We start from the raw sequence: 19,231 nt of genomic DNA on the forward strand, positions 1-19,231 counted from the left end.
TTGTTTTCTTAAGTGCCTTTGGTGTTTATTTACTTCCTGGTTTCTTCGTTCTTGGCTAGTAGGTTGGTCTTCTCTATCTCCTTCATTTCTTTACATTTCTTTTTCTTAATGAAATCTGTTTTACATCTCAGAAAAAAAATTACTTGAGTTGAATCACATATTCAAAAATCTTAATGTTATAAATCATCAATTCTACTTACGTTAGGTATGTAGAAACAAAAAAGATGTGAGTCAATTCATATAATTGGTGGGATGTACTTTTCAAGGGGCACTATTCTGTTCTATCTCAATGCCCAATGTGCCAACCCTTGTTGAGATTTGCTAAACCCAAATTTAGTGCCACTCAATGATCCTAATCATCTATGTTTTCTTCTTTTTAAGAAAAGATAGATATATTTTTAATATCTAGAATCATTTGATTATGGTCATATATTCCTGGTTGGCAAAAATATTCATGTATGACATACTATCTATTATTCATATGTTAGTAACAAGATCGTATAATATTTCTAGTTATTTATGTATCTTTATCCGTTATTTTTGTCTGCAAAGATCACACAATACATGGAACAATATGGGTTTCATGTGGACAAAAGCATATTCCTACATTTCAAAATTACAAACTACAGAGAAGTGTTATGGAGTATAGCTTCGCGAAAACTTTGGCGTTTTAGATTTTACTTCGAGTGCATTAATCTTATTCTATCATTTATTTTAAATTTTGCTGCACAGGCAGTAGTTTTGAGCCAGAGATTGTGACAGAGTTCCTGAAAGAGATGCTTAAGAAAGCCAAATTGAAGAATTACTCTGCTGGATTGTACATGTCTGAGGGAGCCAAACCTTTCAAACCCACTTTTTCAAAACGACAATGAAATGGTGTTTGGAGGAGTGGGGGGTTCGGATGATCTTTTAAGTTCATGGAGTCAAGGCGTTTTGGAGACACGATTCAATGATCAAAGAAGACACTATATATCCCGATTTCAATTGATGATTCTTTTGCATTATCCTTTTTTCGTCTTCCGCCATTAAGATGAATAAAAATATAATTGTCACCATAATGTAATCCAAAGATGAACAAAATGATGACTAGGACCTGTGCTTCAGACATCACGCAGTCGAGATTTGAGTCTTACTTTGTTCTTAGTAAATATTTGTGGAATTCAATCTTTTGTGTTACAAATATTTTCCAATAGAAAGGGTATACATGAACTTCGTGTAATACTCGATTTGTGGACTCAAGTAAACAATATTAGTTACGAATTTATTTTCAAAATTAATTGTTATTAGTTATTAATTTATTTTCAAAGTTTTTCAAACTTCATCTATAAATCCTGACTCCTGTAAGAACAATTGAACAAGAACACCATGGAGTTAAAAGCAAATTATAAAAGAAAAAAAAATGAAGAACATTTACAAATGATTAATTAATTTATTATTATTATTTTTTAAATCCCATATTCTTTTTTTCTTCAAAGCTTTCCTAATTTCATTAATTCAATCTACGAGAATAAAACAACGGTTCATTAGGAATCGGATCTTTTTTTTAATATATATCCCGGTCGAACCGTCAATCCGGTCCGCTTTTAAAACACAAGAGATTCTTCATACGAGGGTTTAGGTAAACCTAAACCCTAAACCCTAAATCCACACTCGAATACAAATTTGAGAAAAAAAAAAAAACGATTAAAAAGAGCTCCATTGATCCAACTCCGTTGTGTGCAGCTCTTAGGTGCGTCTCTCACCGTCTCTAGTTGATAAGCTTATACTCATACTAGAAAGCCAAAGAGAGAGAATGAGAAAGAAAGTCGACGAACGTATCAGAACTCTAATAGAAAATGGCGTTAAAACTAGACATCGATCGATGTTCGTCATTGTTGGAGATAAATTTCGTGACCAGGTATTCTTCTATCAATTATATATCCCACATTTGAAAAACACTATTTATTTAGTTCAAAATTTTAATCCTATTGTGTCTTGCAGATCGTTAATCTTCGCGAGATGCTTAGCAAATCCGTTGGGAAGTCACAACCGACTGCTTTATGGTGTTACAAGGATAAATTAGAGCTTAGCAGGTTTAAATTCTATATAGTCTTGTCCAAGGTTGTGAAATATCACTATAGATTACATGTTTTGATTAATGAAATTTTTTTTTTTTTTTTGAAAGGTAGATTAATGAAAAAATGATATGGTATTGGTCGATACATTCACTACAAACTCATACATGTACGAAACATTCAATGTTTTGTATCGGTCTCGACCAATACCGATTTGTATTGAACGATGCATTCTAATATTTTAAACCATGGTCTCATCTATGATCCTCATTATGACAAAGAATTGTTAATGCCAGTGGGGTTTTTGGATGATTTTTTTTTCAGTCACAAGAAAAAACGTGCAAAGCAGATAAAAAAGATGGTGCAAAAAGGATTGCTAATTCCTGAGAATGTTGACCCTTTTTTGCGTTTTGTTGAAAGTGGAGGGTTGACATATTGTTTGTACAAAGATTCTGAAAGAATCCTTGGAAATACATTTGACATGTGTATTCTTCAGGTATTATGTTAAGAAAATTTCATTTATTAAAGTGGGTTTAATCTATTTTTTCTTTTCTAATTATATTTTATTTTAGGATTTTGAGGCAGTGACCCCGAATTTACTTGCAAGAACAATAGAAACGGTGGAAGGCAGAGGATTGGTCATACTTCTGCTTCGTTCCCTATCCTCCCTCACCAGTCTTTGCACCATGGTTATGGTTTGTATCATATACCTTCTATTACTAAAATTAGACATTCTTGTGGTTACTAAATCAAATTCACAAAATTTGGATCTTACAAACCATGTTTTTTTTTTGTTGTTTGGTTTTTTTACTATGTAACTTTGTCAGTTTAAGGATTTTTCCCTTCTCTTTGAATGTAATTATTTTTCTTCTTTCTTATTTGATCTAATTACTCCAATGAAGAATGCTTGAAATCGGTAAATATTTATATCTAAATTGTTACATGTTATATCTATTTTCTTCTTTGGAGGTCCTTTAATATTATAGAGATTATATTGCCACACCAATTTTTGCTAAGAGCACCCAATACATATGTAAATCACAAGGAATCGGCACACATCCTGGGGTGCCGTTAGTAAAAGTTGGTGTGGCAATAAGCTCTCTAATATTATTACCCTTCTATATATATATATATATATATATATATATATATATATATATTGATTATGCTTTAAAACCAAGCAACAAAGCCCAAATGACTAGAAATCACCTATGAAAAGTATTTGAAGCCGATCATGCTGAATTTTTTGTGTGTAATACTATGAAAATGTGGATTAAACATTCATGGGTTGATGGTCCTTGACCCCCAACAAAGTTTTGTGTCACGAGGAGACAACAATTCAATATCATGGCTTCTTTTTCCGAAAGGGAAGTTGGTTCCTGTTCAGTCGACCAAAATAGGAACATCATTTTCCTTTATACCAACTAGGAAAATCATTTTCCTCTCTGTTAGTTTCTAATTAAATCAAATGCTGACAAATACACCTTTCGCAAAAAAAAAGAAGGTTTTTTCCCCCTATTTTTCTGTGAACAAGAAAAAGTTTATGTTTGCCAATAGTTGTTATTAATAATACTCTTACTGGTTTCAGGATGTTCATGAGAGGTTTCGGACTGAATCCCATTCTGAGGCAACTGGACGGTTTAACGAACGCTTCTTATTGTCTCTTTCATCATGCGAAACATGTGTGGTTATGGACGATGAACTGAATATTTTACCAATTTCATCACACATAAGGTCAATTACTGCAATTACAGAGGTAAATTTTTACTCATTGTTGGAGGAAATTTCTGATTTTGTAATGATTTTTTTCACGTTGCTTTGGTGTTCCATTAGTTCAAATGAATCTGGCCCAATATTCCTGGGAGTCCTTTAGTAAAACAAACTCTTCTACGTACACTAACAGGGTGTCTCCACTGTTGGCTACCATTGGAGAAACCTCTCCAAACAAGATTCAAATGGATAATTTTGTGAAATTAATTTGACTTGTGTTTGGTTACTCAATGCAAATGATTTGCATGGATCACCTAAATTCTTAAGAAATTTCAGCAAATGATTTGCAGCACAAAAGGTGCCGCAAATCATTTGCAAAATCACAATGAGAATTTTTATTGCAAAGATCAACCAGTCCCAAAAAAAGATTTGCTAGAGATTTCCCAATGGTTACCAAGCAATGTGTAAATCATTCATCGCAAACCATATGCATTGCAAAACATTTGCAAATGCAAATGATTTGTAGTGCACAAGCAGGGCCTTAGCTTCGAATCCCTCAAATGCTGAAGTGGGATGATTTTGATTTTTGAAAAATTCAAGATTAGTTTTAGAGTATTTGGGGTGGTGATATGAACAGGTAATTGGGGGTTACTGGACTCTCAGTGGAAGCATGTCATCAGCTAAAATTCTGCAATTTTTAACATTTTAGTTGAATATTCTGAAATATACCAAAATGTTTCACCTTGCACTAAAATAAAAAGGTTAAAATTATGGAGTTTTGATGCTCGTATCACATTCATGCTTGTTGATTTAAATAATTCTGACCAAAATCGTTGAACAATTTCATTCTATAAAACATCAATATCTTGTTCAAGTGTAGGCTGTTGATGTTTTTAAGATTCTTCTTATCTTATTTCTTGTATTTCTCCTGGTTGGTGGTTGAAGGACGTTGAGGGGCTTTCTGAAACACAACGGGACTTGAAGGATCTAAAGGAGCAACTTAATGATGATTTTCCTGTGGGCTGTTAATTAGGAAATGTTGTACGTTGGACCAGGTATAAATTACCCGTCATTATTATGAAGTTCTTATGCTCTTGTTGTGTTGCCTACCACTTGGAGAAACCTTTCTAGTCTCAGCTGATAGTTATTGTGTTGAATAGGGAAAAGCTGTTATTACATTTCTTGATTCAATACCGGATAAGACACTCGGAGCACAGTTGCTTTGCTTGCTGCGCGTGGGCGTGGGAAATCGGCTGCAATTGGTCTTTCAATTGCAGGAGCCATTGCTGCAGGGTTATAGGCTTTGGACTTTTTCTGATTCTTGCTTTTCTGTAATAATTTTTTTTATAAATATCTAACAATGCAATTGTGTGCATTTCTTTTTTCCAGGTATTCAAATATTTTTGTAACTGCACCTAGTCCAGAGAATTTAAAGACTTTATTTGAGTTCGTCATCAAGGGTTTTGATAGTCTTGAATATAAGGTCTGTGTTCTCCATCCCTAGTTTGGGAATGAATCTGTGATGCATTTTGTTGTTATTGACGTGGTTAAATATGTCATTGCTTGATAATGTTTAGATAGGCTGTCTTTGTATGTACATAGGAACTCAGTTCCCTGATTGTTATCAGGAAAAAGATGGAGTGTGTAAATGAATATCACCAGTGTTCTACCGCACAGTGGAGTAGGTATTTGAGAGACTGATAGTCAAAACCGACTATATTCTACATGAAAATAAGAATACTTTATTGTTTTTAATCTCTTACCCTTTATTGTCATTTCATGTTATAATTTCTTGAGACCCACTATTCTTCAACTCCCCTCACTTTATTATATTTTCTCTTGTACCCATTTAATCTACTTTATTATTTTTTCATCTTTTTCCCTTTTAATCACAACTTTTTTATAATAGTTTTATGGGTTAAACCTCACATCAAGCTATAGTTTCATGGGACCCACTTTAATTCCTTTATTCTTCACCTCTAATTTTATTATATTTTTTCTTCTACCCCTTATATCGAATTTATTAGTTTTCATCTTTTTACCCTTTTAATCTCATTTTTTTATTAATACCCTTCCAACTCTTTTTTTTTTTTTTTTTCACTTTTACCCCCCTTAACTGAAAGAAGATGCCCCTTCCTCTAACTTTATTATATTTTTTCTTTTATTCCTTTAATCCACTTTATTGTTTTTCATCTCTTACCCTTTAATCTCAATTTTTTTAATAATACCCCTTCCATCAAGCCATAGTTACTTGGGATCCACCTTATTTCATTTATTCTTCTCCTCCTCTAACTTTTCTATATTTTCTCTTTACCATTCATCCATTTTATTGTTTTTCATCTTTTACCCCTTTTATCTCAATTTTTTATAATAATACCTTTCCAACTTTATTTTTTTTTCTTTTACCTTAACCCGAGAAAAGATGTCCATGCCGTAGGCAAGAGTGAATTCTAGTGTATAATACATAAGATATTTATTTTAAGTTTCCAATATATTTTTGAGAAAAAAAAAAAACTATTTGTATCTATGCATGATAACATGTTTTCACACGAAATATAATTTTATGACACTAAAAAAAGTCAACTATCAATGTATCTTTTGAGCAAAATAACACTGTGGGCATCAAAATTTTAAAGGGGGGACGAAGGGCTACAACTTACCAAACTATCAAGAAAGTCCATAAAATTCAAAGTTGGGCTTACATAAATTCGGGTCATTAAGTGACTATGGTTTGGGTTTTCGTAGATAAAGCCCATGATCTAAACAAAGTCAAGTGATCCACATATGAAGTGTTGGGCCTTAGACCTAAATAAATGAGTTTTGCCCACAAACAATCTATAAAATCCTTAAAATTGGATTTGGACGAATTTAGCCTTTAAACAAGTCAATTAAAGCTCTTTAAGTCAGAATATAGTTGAAAGATTAAATGACTTTCAGTCTATAAATACTTAAGTCTCCTTCATTTGGAAAGGGGACCGGGATCACACTCTCTCAGAAGACAAGTTTTCCTTCTAGAGAAAAAGAACCTCTCAAGCCCTTTAGATACGAAGCAAGGTTCTTCAAGAGAGACTTGAATTTCGATTAAACATAAAACCCCTTCTCTGAAAACCAAGAAATTCTTCTCAGCCGATCAAACGCGAAGTTAGGAGAGAAGAAAATCTACAACAAGCCTCCAGAGAAGATCAAGCCTAAAAGTCTTTATCTAGAAGTCAAAGAATTCTTCTTAGCCAATCAAGCGTGAAGCCTGGAGAGAAGAAATCTACAGATAGCCTCCACAGAAGATCAAGCAATCCAAGAAACCACCAATAGAGCTAAAGATCCTTCTTAGCCAATCAAGTACGAAACACGGTGAGAAAGAATCCACGAAAGGACTGTACAGAAGATCAAGCACAACAAAGTCACCATCAAAGAAAACTTCTTAGCCGATCAAACGCAAATTACGGAGAGAAGAAATCTACACAGACTCTATAGAAGATCAAGCACGACAAAGCCACCATTAAAGCAACCTACTCAGTCAATTATGGGCGAAACCAGGAGAGAAGAAAGTTACACATGTCACCGCTATTTTTGTACTTGACTATTAATCAGAGGATAAAACTGAGATCTGTACCTCCTATTTTCATTAAAATCAATAAATTCATTTGCAATCTTATTTCACGAATCTCGAGATAGATTTGTAAAATTTGTTGTTGACAAACACACTACCGAAAAAACAAAAAAAAAACTATAACATCGAGAACTTATCATCAGATCCCATATTAAACAACATTAAGGCAATAGAAATTAACCACGGGCCTACAAAAAAGTGAATTTTAATATATATATTTGTAAGTGTGTTTAAAACGTTAAAAAAATTCAAAAAAAAAACGTTAAAATGATTTATTTGAAACGGTTTAGTTTTTTTTTAATCAATCAGAACGTGTTTTAAACGAAACTCTTTTGAAAACAAATGGAGTTTTGTTTGACTGCACAAATTGGATGGCATTTACAAATTTTGTGTCTGCAGGTACTTTGAAGGGCAATTGACTCCTATCACAGAGATAGATGATGAAAAGCCTGAGGGGAGGTCCCCTGTCAAAGTTACAGAAGCTGCAGAGAAGGTCCATTTTATGAACTAGCAAATGATGCTCTGTTTCTGTCTTTTTCAAAGTGTAGCTTTAGTTGATTGTCTTACAAAGTTTATTTGCAAACATTTGTGTTTGGCCCAAAAGAAGAAGAAAGTGTTCTTTTGAACTAGGAATTCATTTTATAACCTGTCCACAATTTAGTTCTTTTTGGCAAATATTAGTTTAGTTCTTTTTTGGCAAATATTGCATGCTTAGGTGCAAGTGAAATTCAAGAGGCATCAGTGTCTGAAAGAATTTCAGTTGATATCATCTTGAGTTTAATAACACAAATCCACCTACTTTTAATGTAGTTAGGAGGATTATTTGATATGTTAATTTTGTCTCAGAGATCGTTTGGCTAGTTTTGTATCTTCATCATTTCCACAAGTCATTGTTTTCAAATAATTTGTGATTAAATTCTAACTTAGAGTATCATGTTTGCAGGTTTCATTGCTAAAGGAAAATATAAAGCCGAGAGCAAACCTTCCTCCTCTGCTTGTGCATCTTTGTGAGCGACAACCAGAAAAACTCCATTATATTGGTGTTTCATTTGGACTGACGTTAGATCTTTTTCGCTTTTGGAGGAAACACAAGTTTGCTCCTTTCTACATTGGCCAGATTCCAGTTAGGATTGCTTTATTTATTTTATTCTTTTTTTTTCCCATTACATTGTGGTTATTTGATCTAATAAAAAGGGTTCTTTTGAAATATTAATTCATAATCTTTTAATGCATCAGAGTACTGTGACTGGTGAGCATACATGCATGGTCATTAAACCATTAACGAATGATTATATTGAAGTCGGTGGATCGGATCAGTGGGGCTTTTTCAATCCATTTTATCAAGGTGAGTCAATGCTACGAAGGAACAAATTTGCTCAGTCCAGATTCACGAGTGCGTTGTGTGATCTCATAAGTTTGTGTGCTATTCCCAGATTTCAGGCGAAGGTTTACCAGACTCTCACGTTCTATTTTTCGAGCAATGGAGTATAAGCTTGCTATGAGGTCAGTTAAAAATACATACTAATTCAGTTATGAATTTGCATTCAAAATACTCACTTTACTTATAATGTTACTAGTATCTTGGCCCTGAAGATCAACTTCACAGAACCAGAACCTACGTTATCCACCTCAAATGGAGTTCTAACATCACCGAATGACATACTATCACCATATGACATGAAGAGATTGGAAGCTTATACCAACAATATAATAGATTTTCCTATGGTAAGATTGCCAAACTGCTCATTGTGGTTTTCTACTGGTCGTTATTATGCATTATTTTTACTTTTTTGATATTTTTCCGTGTCACTAATGTTGCGTACCTTTGTAGATCCTAGACATTGTACCAATCCTTGCTGACCAGTACTTCCAGGAGAAGCTTCCAGTTACATTGTCCTATACTCAGGCTTCTGTTCTACTCTGTATCGGTTTGCAAAACCAAGATATCACGTATATCGAGGTCTGTTACTAGACCTATCTAATGAATGATTGGGTCGACCCAATTAGCTTCGATATGATCTGATCCAATAACATTTTGCCTGGATCGAGGTATTTGGTTCATTGGATCAGGTGTAGACCTTGGAAATTTGTTACTGGACTTGAAATTGTTACTGATCTAATCTGATAAGTTTGGACCCAATCCATTAACCTTAGTGTCTGCACCCCCCATTGATCAAATATACAACTACTTTTAAAACCTTATTTGGCTTCTTGATTTTACAGGGAGCGATGAAATTAGAGAGGCAGCAAATATTGTCATTGTTCATAAAAGTTATGAAGAAGTTCCACAAGTATCTACAGAGTGTTGCATCCAAGGAATTTGACTCGACTCTACCTCGACTTAAAGAAGTAAGTTGATGCAACTAGTAAAGCTGATTGCTTTCCTTTTGTAGTTAATAATGAAAAGTTCAATAAGTACTCTGGTGATCGAAATCCATGACCCCCAATTTGACTATATAATTATACATTACGCCCTTCGTGATCGATCAATCACAAACTAGATTTGGGACTTCTATGACCAAATTTTTCTGTATTTTGTCCAGGTTGTGATAGTACCCCACAATGTATCAGTGGACGATGATCTCAATGATGCTGCAAAAGAAGTCAAGGTTTGCAAATTAGCTAATTTTGTGAGTCTTTAAAAAAAAAAAAACTTTTTTGCAAGTATCAAATTGATTTTATTACCATATTTAGGACAAAATGAAAGCCAATACCAAGGGTTTGATGAATCCAGAGTTACTGCAACAGTATGCTATTTTGGATAGAGAAGCTGATTTTGAGAATGCTCTGCAAAGTGGGTCAGCGAAGATACCCTCGAGTGGTCTCATTAGTGTTAAATCCAAAGGGAATAAAATGGAGAAACGTGGAAAGCAGAAAGAAACCTTTGAAAGCAACAAGAAAAGACGAAAGGACAGCAGTGGATCCCGATCAAACAAAAGGAAGAAATCATAAGCTTCATTCTGCTGTTATGTGCTATCGTTAGAAAAGAGGCTCTGTTGAAACTGCTACAGTTGAAGAGGAAAGAAAATGGATAATTAAGGTTAATTAACTAATTATACAGGGAGAGGTGCCCCAATTTTGACACATAACAAGAAGTTTTGTTTTATCGTATCCTTTATAATTTGTGATTTTTCAAAAAAAAAAGGAGAAAAAGAAATCTTATTTATCTAGTTTGGTTTTCTATTTGAATTTATAACTTTTCTATTTCCGTGATTATCCCTTGGTTTTGTTTGAACTTTTGTGCTAAAAAATATCCTTTTTATCCTTTTGAAAGTAAAGCCAGACAACAGGAAACTAAAGAAGGAAAATTCTTCTTCTCAGGATTCACATCAAATTAAATCTGATGAATCAGGATAAAAATGAGCTTGTGCTTATACAGTTAGAGGTGTGTTCCGTTCATTAGAGCATCTATCGTAAGTAGTTGGCTGCCCATTTTAGTTTTGAAGGGTCATGAACGTAAACTGCATCTAATTGTTTTATCCCAGTTGGATTAAGACTTACTAAGATCAGCTATGCAGAGTCGTCAATTGTAATAAAAAATTCAACTAGGTTTGTTCTTGCCTTCGACCAAGATCTAACAACAGTAGCGAGATAGACCCTACCTGCAAGTGATATTTCAGGGGTCGAATGCCTTGTAGATGCAGTGAGACTGTAAACCTGTTGACTGTTGCCTTGACCATTCCCCAAACCCCAGCCCTACCCTTACCAGATTTGGAGCCACGGGACTATGGCACTTATGGGGTGGTGCAACTTGGTTTCTCGTTAATTACCCAATACCAAGTTCAAATTAGTTTGATCTTTTATTACAAATAGAACAAAGTATACATTTGAAAAATGTGAAACTGCAATTTTGGCCTCCATACAAATAGTGCAAAAGCGACCAGAAATTATGACATTTGAAATGGTATTCAAAATTTTGTTCAGTTTACATCTTTAGTTTGTCTCTTACAATTGTGGTCGAGATAGCTTGGCCTTTTCAACTTACAGATACCAGATGGGGAAAGAAACTTCAAACCATGAGCATCCACTATTTTATTTATTTCGGGACTTTAATCAACTTCGGTTCTCCTGACCTGAAAGAAAACAGAAAGATTGTCAGGCATATCTAATTGGGTTGGTCAATGGCTTGGAGATCTATTAAGTAAGACTCATCAAATGACAAGTTACATCCCCTAGCACAAGAGCACTACCTGCATCAGCATGATATAGTCTCGAAATGCTTGTCTGTACAACCTGAAAGGTACCTTAAACGCATTACCTGCATTTTCCATAATTTGAACTAAGTTGGGTTGACAAAAAGGCAATTTATTCAAACTCTGTCACATGCCTTACATTGTTTTATAAGTAAATGCATGTTAGTAAATCAATGAAGCATCAATGGGACAGAACTCTCAGAAAATATGTTCTTTTTTCTTACAAGATCATTTTGAGATGACTTTCATGAATCGGTTTATTGAAGAAAATATGCCCGCTGCTCTAGATAACAAAGAAGGGCCCTTCTCTGACTTCTCCTCCACATCACCAAATATTATCTGCATAAGAGTGAGAGGTAACCCCACAAATTAAATTGCATCATCTTAACCCAACTCCAATGCCAATGGATGACTGACTCAAAAGATCAGCAAAATTAAAAAGAAAAAGCACAAAGCATATTGAAATATTCCCTCAGATCCATAAGATCTTAACAAGTGTACAAGCATAGTTTGATTTTGGAGGAAATTTTCACTAAAAATAATTGATGTCACCGACCCAATATTTTGAAGAATAAAAATTTCCACAGTGGTGCCATTTAATATCAGATCCACCTTACTGATTTAAAAAAAAAAAGGATCTCACCCTCGCTGTATGCATGTTAATCTGTAATGTAGTTTGTTATATTTATGATAAATTATGAAAATCTATCTCCACAATAATCTGTAGTCAAGAAATTATTGTGAGCAACAGACCTCCAGTTCTTCTGCATCTGGACGGCTCATTTGTTCTTTGGCTAGCAGATACCGATTTGGCCTCTCCTTGTCATCGTAGAATACCTTCCACATTCTTGCAAAGGATCAGAAAAAGGGAGAATCAGTAGTGTAAAGATTGATTGTTCAGTCGATTCAACATCAGAGTGGAGAGAGAAAGGGCAAGAGTATAGGAATCTCAGGAAGATGAGTGCATAATTCCTTCTCACCCTGGATAGCATCTAAAGGTGGCTCCTGACGGCAAAGGTCTCATTGAGTATACAGTTGTAAAAGTTCTGCACAGTACGAGAGATAAAGTATATAAATTGTAATATGGTTAATAATACAACAAAGTTGATATACAGTAAGGTACAAATTATCATAGATCAATCCCCTCCAAAATGCATATGGGTCCTCTCCAAATCTTCAATGCCATTTCCCCAGAAGTGTTTTGTTCATGTCTCTAAATATCTGTATCCCCAATCCCCGATAAACCTTAGATCAATGGATTTTCTTCCAACCTACCATGTGGTGCTAGAACCCATTATAGCAATGCAAGCCAGCATTGATAACGAAGATGAATATAGATTGTATGGTTGGAAAGAATAATCTTTATCAAGGTCAGCTTACCCACTTTAGATCTTATAATATTCCACGAAGCAAAACATCTCCCAAATCTTTCAATGACTGGGTCCCATAACCCTTTTGTTCCACATGAAGCTCTTAGCAGCAGTCCCAAGTACAATGTAGGCATGCAACCAACAATATTACAGCCCAAATACCCAACAATCACAGATATATTCTCTACTGCCCCCTACTCTAAACATCTCACTGTTGATTAAGGTTGATACAAAGATCAGATACCATTTCAATGCATTTTTAATAGACCCTAAGATGTCTGCTTTGCATCACCGATGTCTTGAGGACAAAAAAAATATCATCCAGGAATTGAAGGTGTGACAGGAGAAGACTGCTTCTCACGAATGAAAAGCTTTCTATGATCCATTGTCTCAAAAGCCTCAAGATAATCATACTCATGCCTGTGCTATGAATAAGACTGGAGACAGCGGGTCATTCTGTCTAAGATCCTAGGGATCATGAAAAAACCCGTTAACTTTTCATTAACTAGAATAAATTATAAAGTGAAACTACATGTTAATCCATAAACATTTCTTGGCGGACCACATTCTCCTAATTATACACAACAAAAAAACACCAATTGACATTGTCATGGGCTTTCTTCGTCCACTTCATAGTGCAGTGGCTCCCCCTGACCAACAAATAATCCTACATTCATTAGCAACCAATGCACCATCCAAAATTTTCCTTTCCTGCACAAAGGCCCTCTAAAAAGGAGAGATGAACTCATTACTCTTTTAACCTATTCACTAAGACCTTTGCTTTAATTTTATATGCATTTCCCACTAGTTGGATAGATTTTTAATCAAGTGATATCACAATTTTTTCTTTTTCTTTTTTGGAATTTAAGTAATAAATATGCAATTCAAACCACATTCCTATGATCCCTCCCCCTGAAACTCCTTGACCATTTTCATGAAGTAGCCTTTTACTGAATTTTTCCCTGCACATCTCTCCATTCAGTTTTTGACTTCCTTGGTAATGAATAGCTCAGGCATATCTTTTTGAGCCACACTGATACTATCAACTTCCAGCCCATTCAGCATTATTCCTAAATTGTTGGAGTCTTTGTATTTAAAACATAATAATATTGAACCACTTCATTTCTAATATTATCCTCTTTTTTTACCATCAAAACTCGCACATGAAGCCTAGAAATGTTCTTGCACCTCCTTTTGAAATGAGAAATACATTGAAAACTCATGTTCCTATCCCCACAACTGAGTTAGGTAACCCTGGTTTCTTATTTCTGACTGATCAACTCTATACAATTGAGCTGATTGTGCAAAGAATCATGCTTAGCTGATTTAGGGACCTCCAACTATTGGTTCTCTCTACTTTCCCTTATTAAACTTCCCCTCACATCCCTTTGCACTTCCCCATAGTTTTTTTTTATACATTCTCAAGAAGTTTTCTAAGTTAATCTTCATGACATCCCAAAGATGTCCTCAAAAGTACTCTACTTACCTCTTATCCATGCACTGACTACTTACCTCTTACCCATGCACTGACTTCTTCACACAACTCCTCCACCCCATGGATAATTCCACTCAAGTCACGTTTGATTCCAGCACCTTGGACTACATTTTCCACTGATTTTGAGACTTATTCCCTGTGCGATTGTTTGAAGCCTGTGGAAGGAAAGGAATGGGCAAGTGTTTGGAGTCTAGGAGAATGATATTCAGATCGCCAACCTCAATATTAAGGGATCATGTGTATGTCCAAGTTGTTACTTTTGGAAGACATGATCTTGTACATGGGGGTAGGCTAGTATTCCTTTGTTTTCTTCCCTCTGCATTGGGAGGGTATTGTTCTTGTATTTACTCTTATTCTCCCATGTTGGTATTTCAAATTCTCAACCTTAGAGCCCGTGATAATTTTTTTAAAATCTTGGCTCTCTAATATACTCTAGACTTACTAAAAAAAGGGAAAAAGTGCATTATGCAAAGAAAAGTGTACCTTAAAAAGTATCGCCGCAGTTTCCGAACATTGAATCCAACTCCTACGTCTTCACTGACAAGACGTGGGTTCCACATAATGAGAGGCCTTGGCTAATAACATAATAATAAGGAACGTAATGTAAGGAAAACATCATCCCTATCCCAAAAACAGTACAAGAAAAAATGTACAGGGACATGGCTCACACAAACATGTATAGGTCAATTGTTTTTAATCTAAACATTATGTAAATCAGATAACATTTAAGTGTAACGTGCTTGTCTACCATGGAAAGGAAATCTAATAGATTCCTGGTAGGAAGATAACTAATTTTGGAAGTACACCATTCCATGATTGCCAGGATTTGGGAGAGTCGGCAATATTATATTGTACCTTTGACTTGTATGTTTGTATGTGTATGCAGGTATGCCCTGTGCATCAACATCAGTATGATCTAACTAAGTTCCATTTTCATTTGCAAACAACTCATTCATCAAAATAAGTGAGGTTTAAGATGTTTACAAACCACAAAGTAACCAAAGGTTATGAAGATTTGCAAATAACCTAAACATTCATTTATGGGAAAAGACAGATGAGTTATGTAGCTTCTAATGGTGTGTCACAAAGACTCTTCTCACAATTCAAGCAACATCCCAACTCACTCCTTGAATTTTTTTTTTTTTTTTCCTTTTTGATAAGTAAATGCAATATATTAGTACACCTCACCACTTGAATTTGAATTAAAAATAAAGATTTGCGTTTTAAGACCTAACCACGCAATTATAACTTATAAGATGGAAAGTTTCTTGGGAAAATTTAATGTACCGGATCATCTGAGAGATTAGCTGCAATTCTCTCGACATAATCCAACATTTGATAATCTGGAACCACCATAACTACAAGCTCATCTTCATTCTCTACAGGTTTCCGGTCACTTAAGCTGCATTAAAAGGAACAGACGAATAAAATATCAAGGCAAAGAACTCAGAACTTAGAATAATTCATCTTTTGCATAGACATAACGATTGCGTTGACTTGGTGTAAAACACAGAAAGTAATAACATATGAAAGTCCACATAATTCTTAATCCAAAGAATGTTGCATGTTAATACACTTCATAATTGAGACGTTGGCATCTATAGGTTAAGCAGAACATGATTCAGTAGCACATAAGAAATAATTATAGAGGCACGAATAGTTAAGCTTCAAGGAAGGAATGGAGGGATAATAAATGTAATCATTATCATGTATACTGTTTGTTCCATCACATAGCATGACCCACTGTTAGTCTATTTTTTACACAGTTCATGTTAAGTAGTTTCATAAAGAGGTATGGATAGAATTATGTGAGACCATGGTGGTTGGGAAACTAGCTTATGCTCATAGCATGTAAGACAGGATAAAGTTTATAGATGTATCATCTCAACCTAGTGTTCCAGGTATTCAGAAGTCTTTGTTAATTGTCACCAAAATTGCACTTGGCCAAGTCAGATGTAACTTTTAATGAATGTTCACAGAGACACCCATGGCACATTGAGCTTGACCAAAGTCATGTCCAAATAGACTCGGAAAAGGCCAAGCCCTGCACCAGAACTGAGTCCTCAGACCTCAGTACAGAATCAACAGAGGAAATCGTTGGAAAGATATAGTTGTCATCATCCAATTTAGTGGCTCACAACTCAAATGAAGGCCATTCTATCATAGAGTTTATTTTTCACATGTGTTACATTGATGCAGTTAGTGGTGTCAGCACCTGGCATTGAGTACAGAGCCAGATTCGACAAACCCTAAATAATAAGATTTGTGGACTCAAAATTTTATTTAAATAATTTAGAACACACTACTTTTCTTTGTATGGAAATAACGATATTAATGGATTACTTGATTGGACATCTTAACACATATATAATATACTAATAGATACTTAGCAAAAAAAAATTATCATATACTACTAGAGTAGTAAATATAATGATATATTTTTTAGAAGAAACTGGAAAAGCATGAACTTATAATCAATGATCAATGCAAATTGACATCTTGCAATAGTGAAAGAGAAAAAAATAACTGCATACGTGTACATAGATAAGAGGATAACATATTTAATATTATATTTGCTATAAAGAGCATTTTAATTGGAAAAGGCAGAACTCCTAATCAATGATTGGTGCTAACTGATATCTCACAATAAGTAAAAGAATCAGGTCTAGAACTAGAGTTATTGGAGTGCAAGAATCAGAAACATATCTAACACAGGTACTTCACCCTTTTAGAGGAGTCCCTGATACTCAATAAAATTGTTGGACCCTTTTGAAGAAAGGTCACCCATGCCTTGGGAAATTCCAGCTAAATGTTGGAAATTACCTCGCAAACCCAAAATCTGCATCTTTCCACCGATATTTCAGAAGTGCTGCAGCTCCAGCATCAGGAAATATGGCTTTTACTCTCTACCGATGGAAAAGTGTGTCAGAACTTGGCAATTGTAATTTAAATACTGAATCAGTAAAAGATAGTATTTAAAGTTGCTTAACCATGAAGAAAATGTCAACATGATTGATTCATTTCTCAACATAAAATTAAGGAAGCAAAATATCTTTGGCTCTTAACAACTTGGATTTACTTTATAAGCAAATTATGAGAAGTAAGAGAATGAAGGAAAAGTAACTAAGATGATCTGAACTCTACAATGTAAAAAGTAAAATTGTACTTCCTCCTAACCTGACATCCAGTTTCTTCTATAAGTGAATCCAAGAAAATCCTTGACAATTCCCAGAGCTCACCTTGGGCCCCTTCTTCATCAAGAAACTGCAACTGTGGGATTAAGAGTTCAACCTACAAAGAAACATCATTCAATGTGGTACAACTAAATGAGTATGAAAAGTTTACAATTTTCATAGTAATAAAAATTAAGCCATCACAGAGTCAACTTGATGAGATGTATTATCTCAGGACATTCTTTAAACTAAAAAGTGTATCAGAGGTGCCATATGTCAAAGCTTGTACTTAAGAAATTGCAATTAGGAGATAAAAAATCCAACAGTTAGAAGGATTGGATCATGGAATTTTTCCTTTTATACAACTATGTGTAAGTATTCAAGAACAACCAAATGGGGCCTTCACGATCATCAAACCCTTATCTTACTCCATTCAATTTTGTCTAGAGCCACTTACTGGGCCTTGGGAACACTAAATCTCAAATTGAACAAAATCAATTACAATAGCATATGCTCTCATAAATTATTCAATATTTCAATCAAGGATACGAACTTCTGTTGAATATCCTTTTTATCTAAGAAAAATACTTACTATGGCTCTCATGCCTCCTGAAGACAGAAACATTGCACTTGCTTGACTTGATTGTCGAACTGCGCCCTCCAAGTCAGAAGGTAAGCAACTGAAGCATAAAGCAGAACTCATCATTTCTTTCTTTCTTTTCAATTCAAATAGTGATATGTAGTAACCCATTATGAAAATGAGTGAGCTTATAAGAATACAGCAATTATTTGCAAATCACAAGAACAAAATTTTATTCTTCAGAGATTGGGTATATCCATTTCCTTGATAACTCAGGGTGCATTTATGTGTTAATTAGAGTTCCAATCACAATCACATCCTAGTAAATTCTGGTGTGCAAATTGTGCCTAATTCATCATATACTGCACATTTTCTATTTTTCTTATACATTTCCATGATTTACGACCAAAACATAAATCAATTCTGAGTGGATAACGATTAAAAAATACAATTTAATTTAATTTAATTACCAATTACCTGTCATCTTCATTTTCTTGTGAAGAAGGTTGTTGTTGTTGAGGATCTAAATCTAAGGGAGATGATGCAGTTTCATTGAAATTGTTTAGGGGAAGTTCTTCACCTTGGAATTTGTCAAACTTAGCATGGATTCGTAGATTAGAACGAGAGCCGTTGAATCTAATATCGTGGGAAACACGAAGAATTGAAGGAGATAATGAGAGTGAGAGAGAGAAGAAGTGAGCCAAAGTAGCAGAGATTGAGTTAGTGGTGGTGGTGAAGGTGGAACAAGGGCGCCCACAGAAGGCTGGGACTGAGAAAGCCATGGAAATGCCACAGAACAACACCTCACACTTTGAACTGCTTATCTGTTTGTTTGAACTTTCAAGAGTCCTTCTGATAATCTCTCCCATACGCCCCCCCCTTGCAAAACCGTACATCACTTGCCTTGGGATCATTAAATAAAAGATCTATTCTTGAACGTATCCCGAGGCAAATGATTTATGGTTGTACTTATTTCAGTCACGGCGAGTGGTAGAAAATCATTATTGTTGTTTGAATTACCAAACTACCCTGTTCACGTAACCTTACTT

General features: G+C 34.7%; 1 protein-coding gene and 1 pseudogene across 2 annotated transcripts; one reads left to right on the forward strand and one right to left on the reverse strand.

Annotated features, from left to right (window-relative positions):
- The first annotated feature begins 1,620 nt into the window (after positions 1-1,620).
- LOC147406722 (RNA cytidine acetyltransferase 1-like) lies at positions 1,621-11,110 on the forward strand (annotated as a pseudogene). Its single transcript, XR_015175718.1, has 18 exons — positions 1,621-1,897; positions 1,981-2,072; positions 2,379-2,550; positions 2,627-2,749; positions 3,643-3,810; positions 4,710-4,819; positions 4,925-5,057; positions 5,154-5,247; positions 7,736-7,864; positions 8,315-8,494; positions 8,608-8,716; positions 8,805-8,874; positions 8,949-9,096; positions 9,203-9,331; positions 9,595-9,720; positions 9,915-9,980; positions 10,066-10,411; positions 10,693-11,110. The product of XR_015175718.1 is annotated as an RNA cytidine acetyltransferase 1-like (transcript).
- Positions 11,111-11,258: 148 nt separating this feature from the next.
- On the reverse strand, positions 11,259-19,022 carry LOC147406723 (DUF1995 domain protein, putative (DUF1995)). Its single transcript, XM_086434900.1, has 11 exons — positions 18,660-19,022; positions 18,195-18,282; positions 17,607-17,720; positions 17,253-17,335; positions 15,717-15,831; positions 14,913-15,004; positions 12,545-12,610; positions 12,318-12,411; positions 11,789-11,903; positions 11,562-11,629; positions 11,259-11,444 (listed from the first exon to the last, which is right to left on the reverse strand). The coding sequence occupies exons 1-9, from the start codon at positions 18,962-18,964 to the stop codon at positions 11,793-11,795; spliced, it is 1,068 nt and encodes a 355-aa protein (XP_086291026.1). The 5' UTR covers positions 18,965-19,022; the 3' UTR covers positions 11,259-11,444; positions 11,562-11,629; positions 11,789-11,792.
- Between the last annotated feature and the right edge of the window lie 209 nt (positions 19,023-19,231).

The sequence above is a fragment of the Akebia trifoliata genome, chromosome 3, assembly GCF_017979445.1.
Source record: "Akebia trifoliata isolate Shusen 1 chromosome 3, ASM1797944v1, whole genome shotgun sequence".
In the NCBI taxonomy this organism is placed as follows: Eukaryota; Viridiplantae; Streptophyta; class Magnoliopsida; order Ranunculales; family Lardizabalaceae; genus Akebia; species Akebia trifoliata.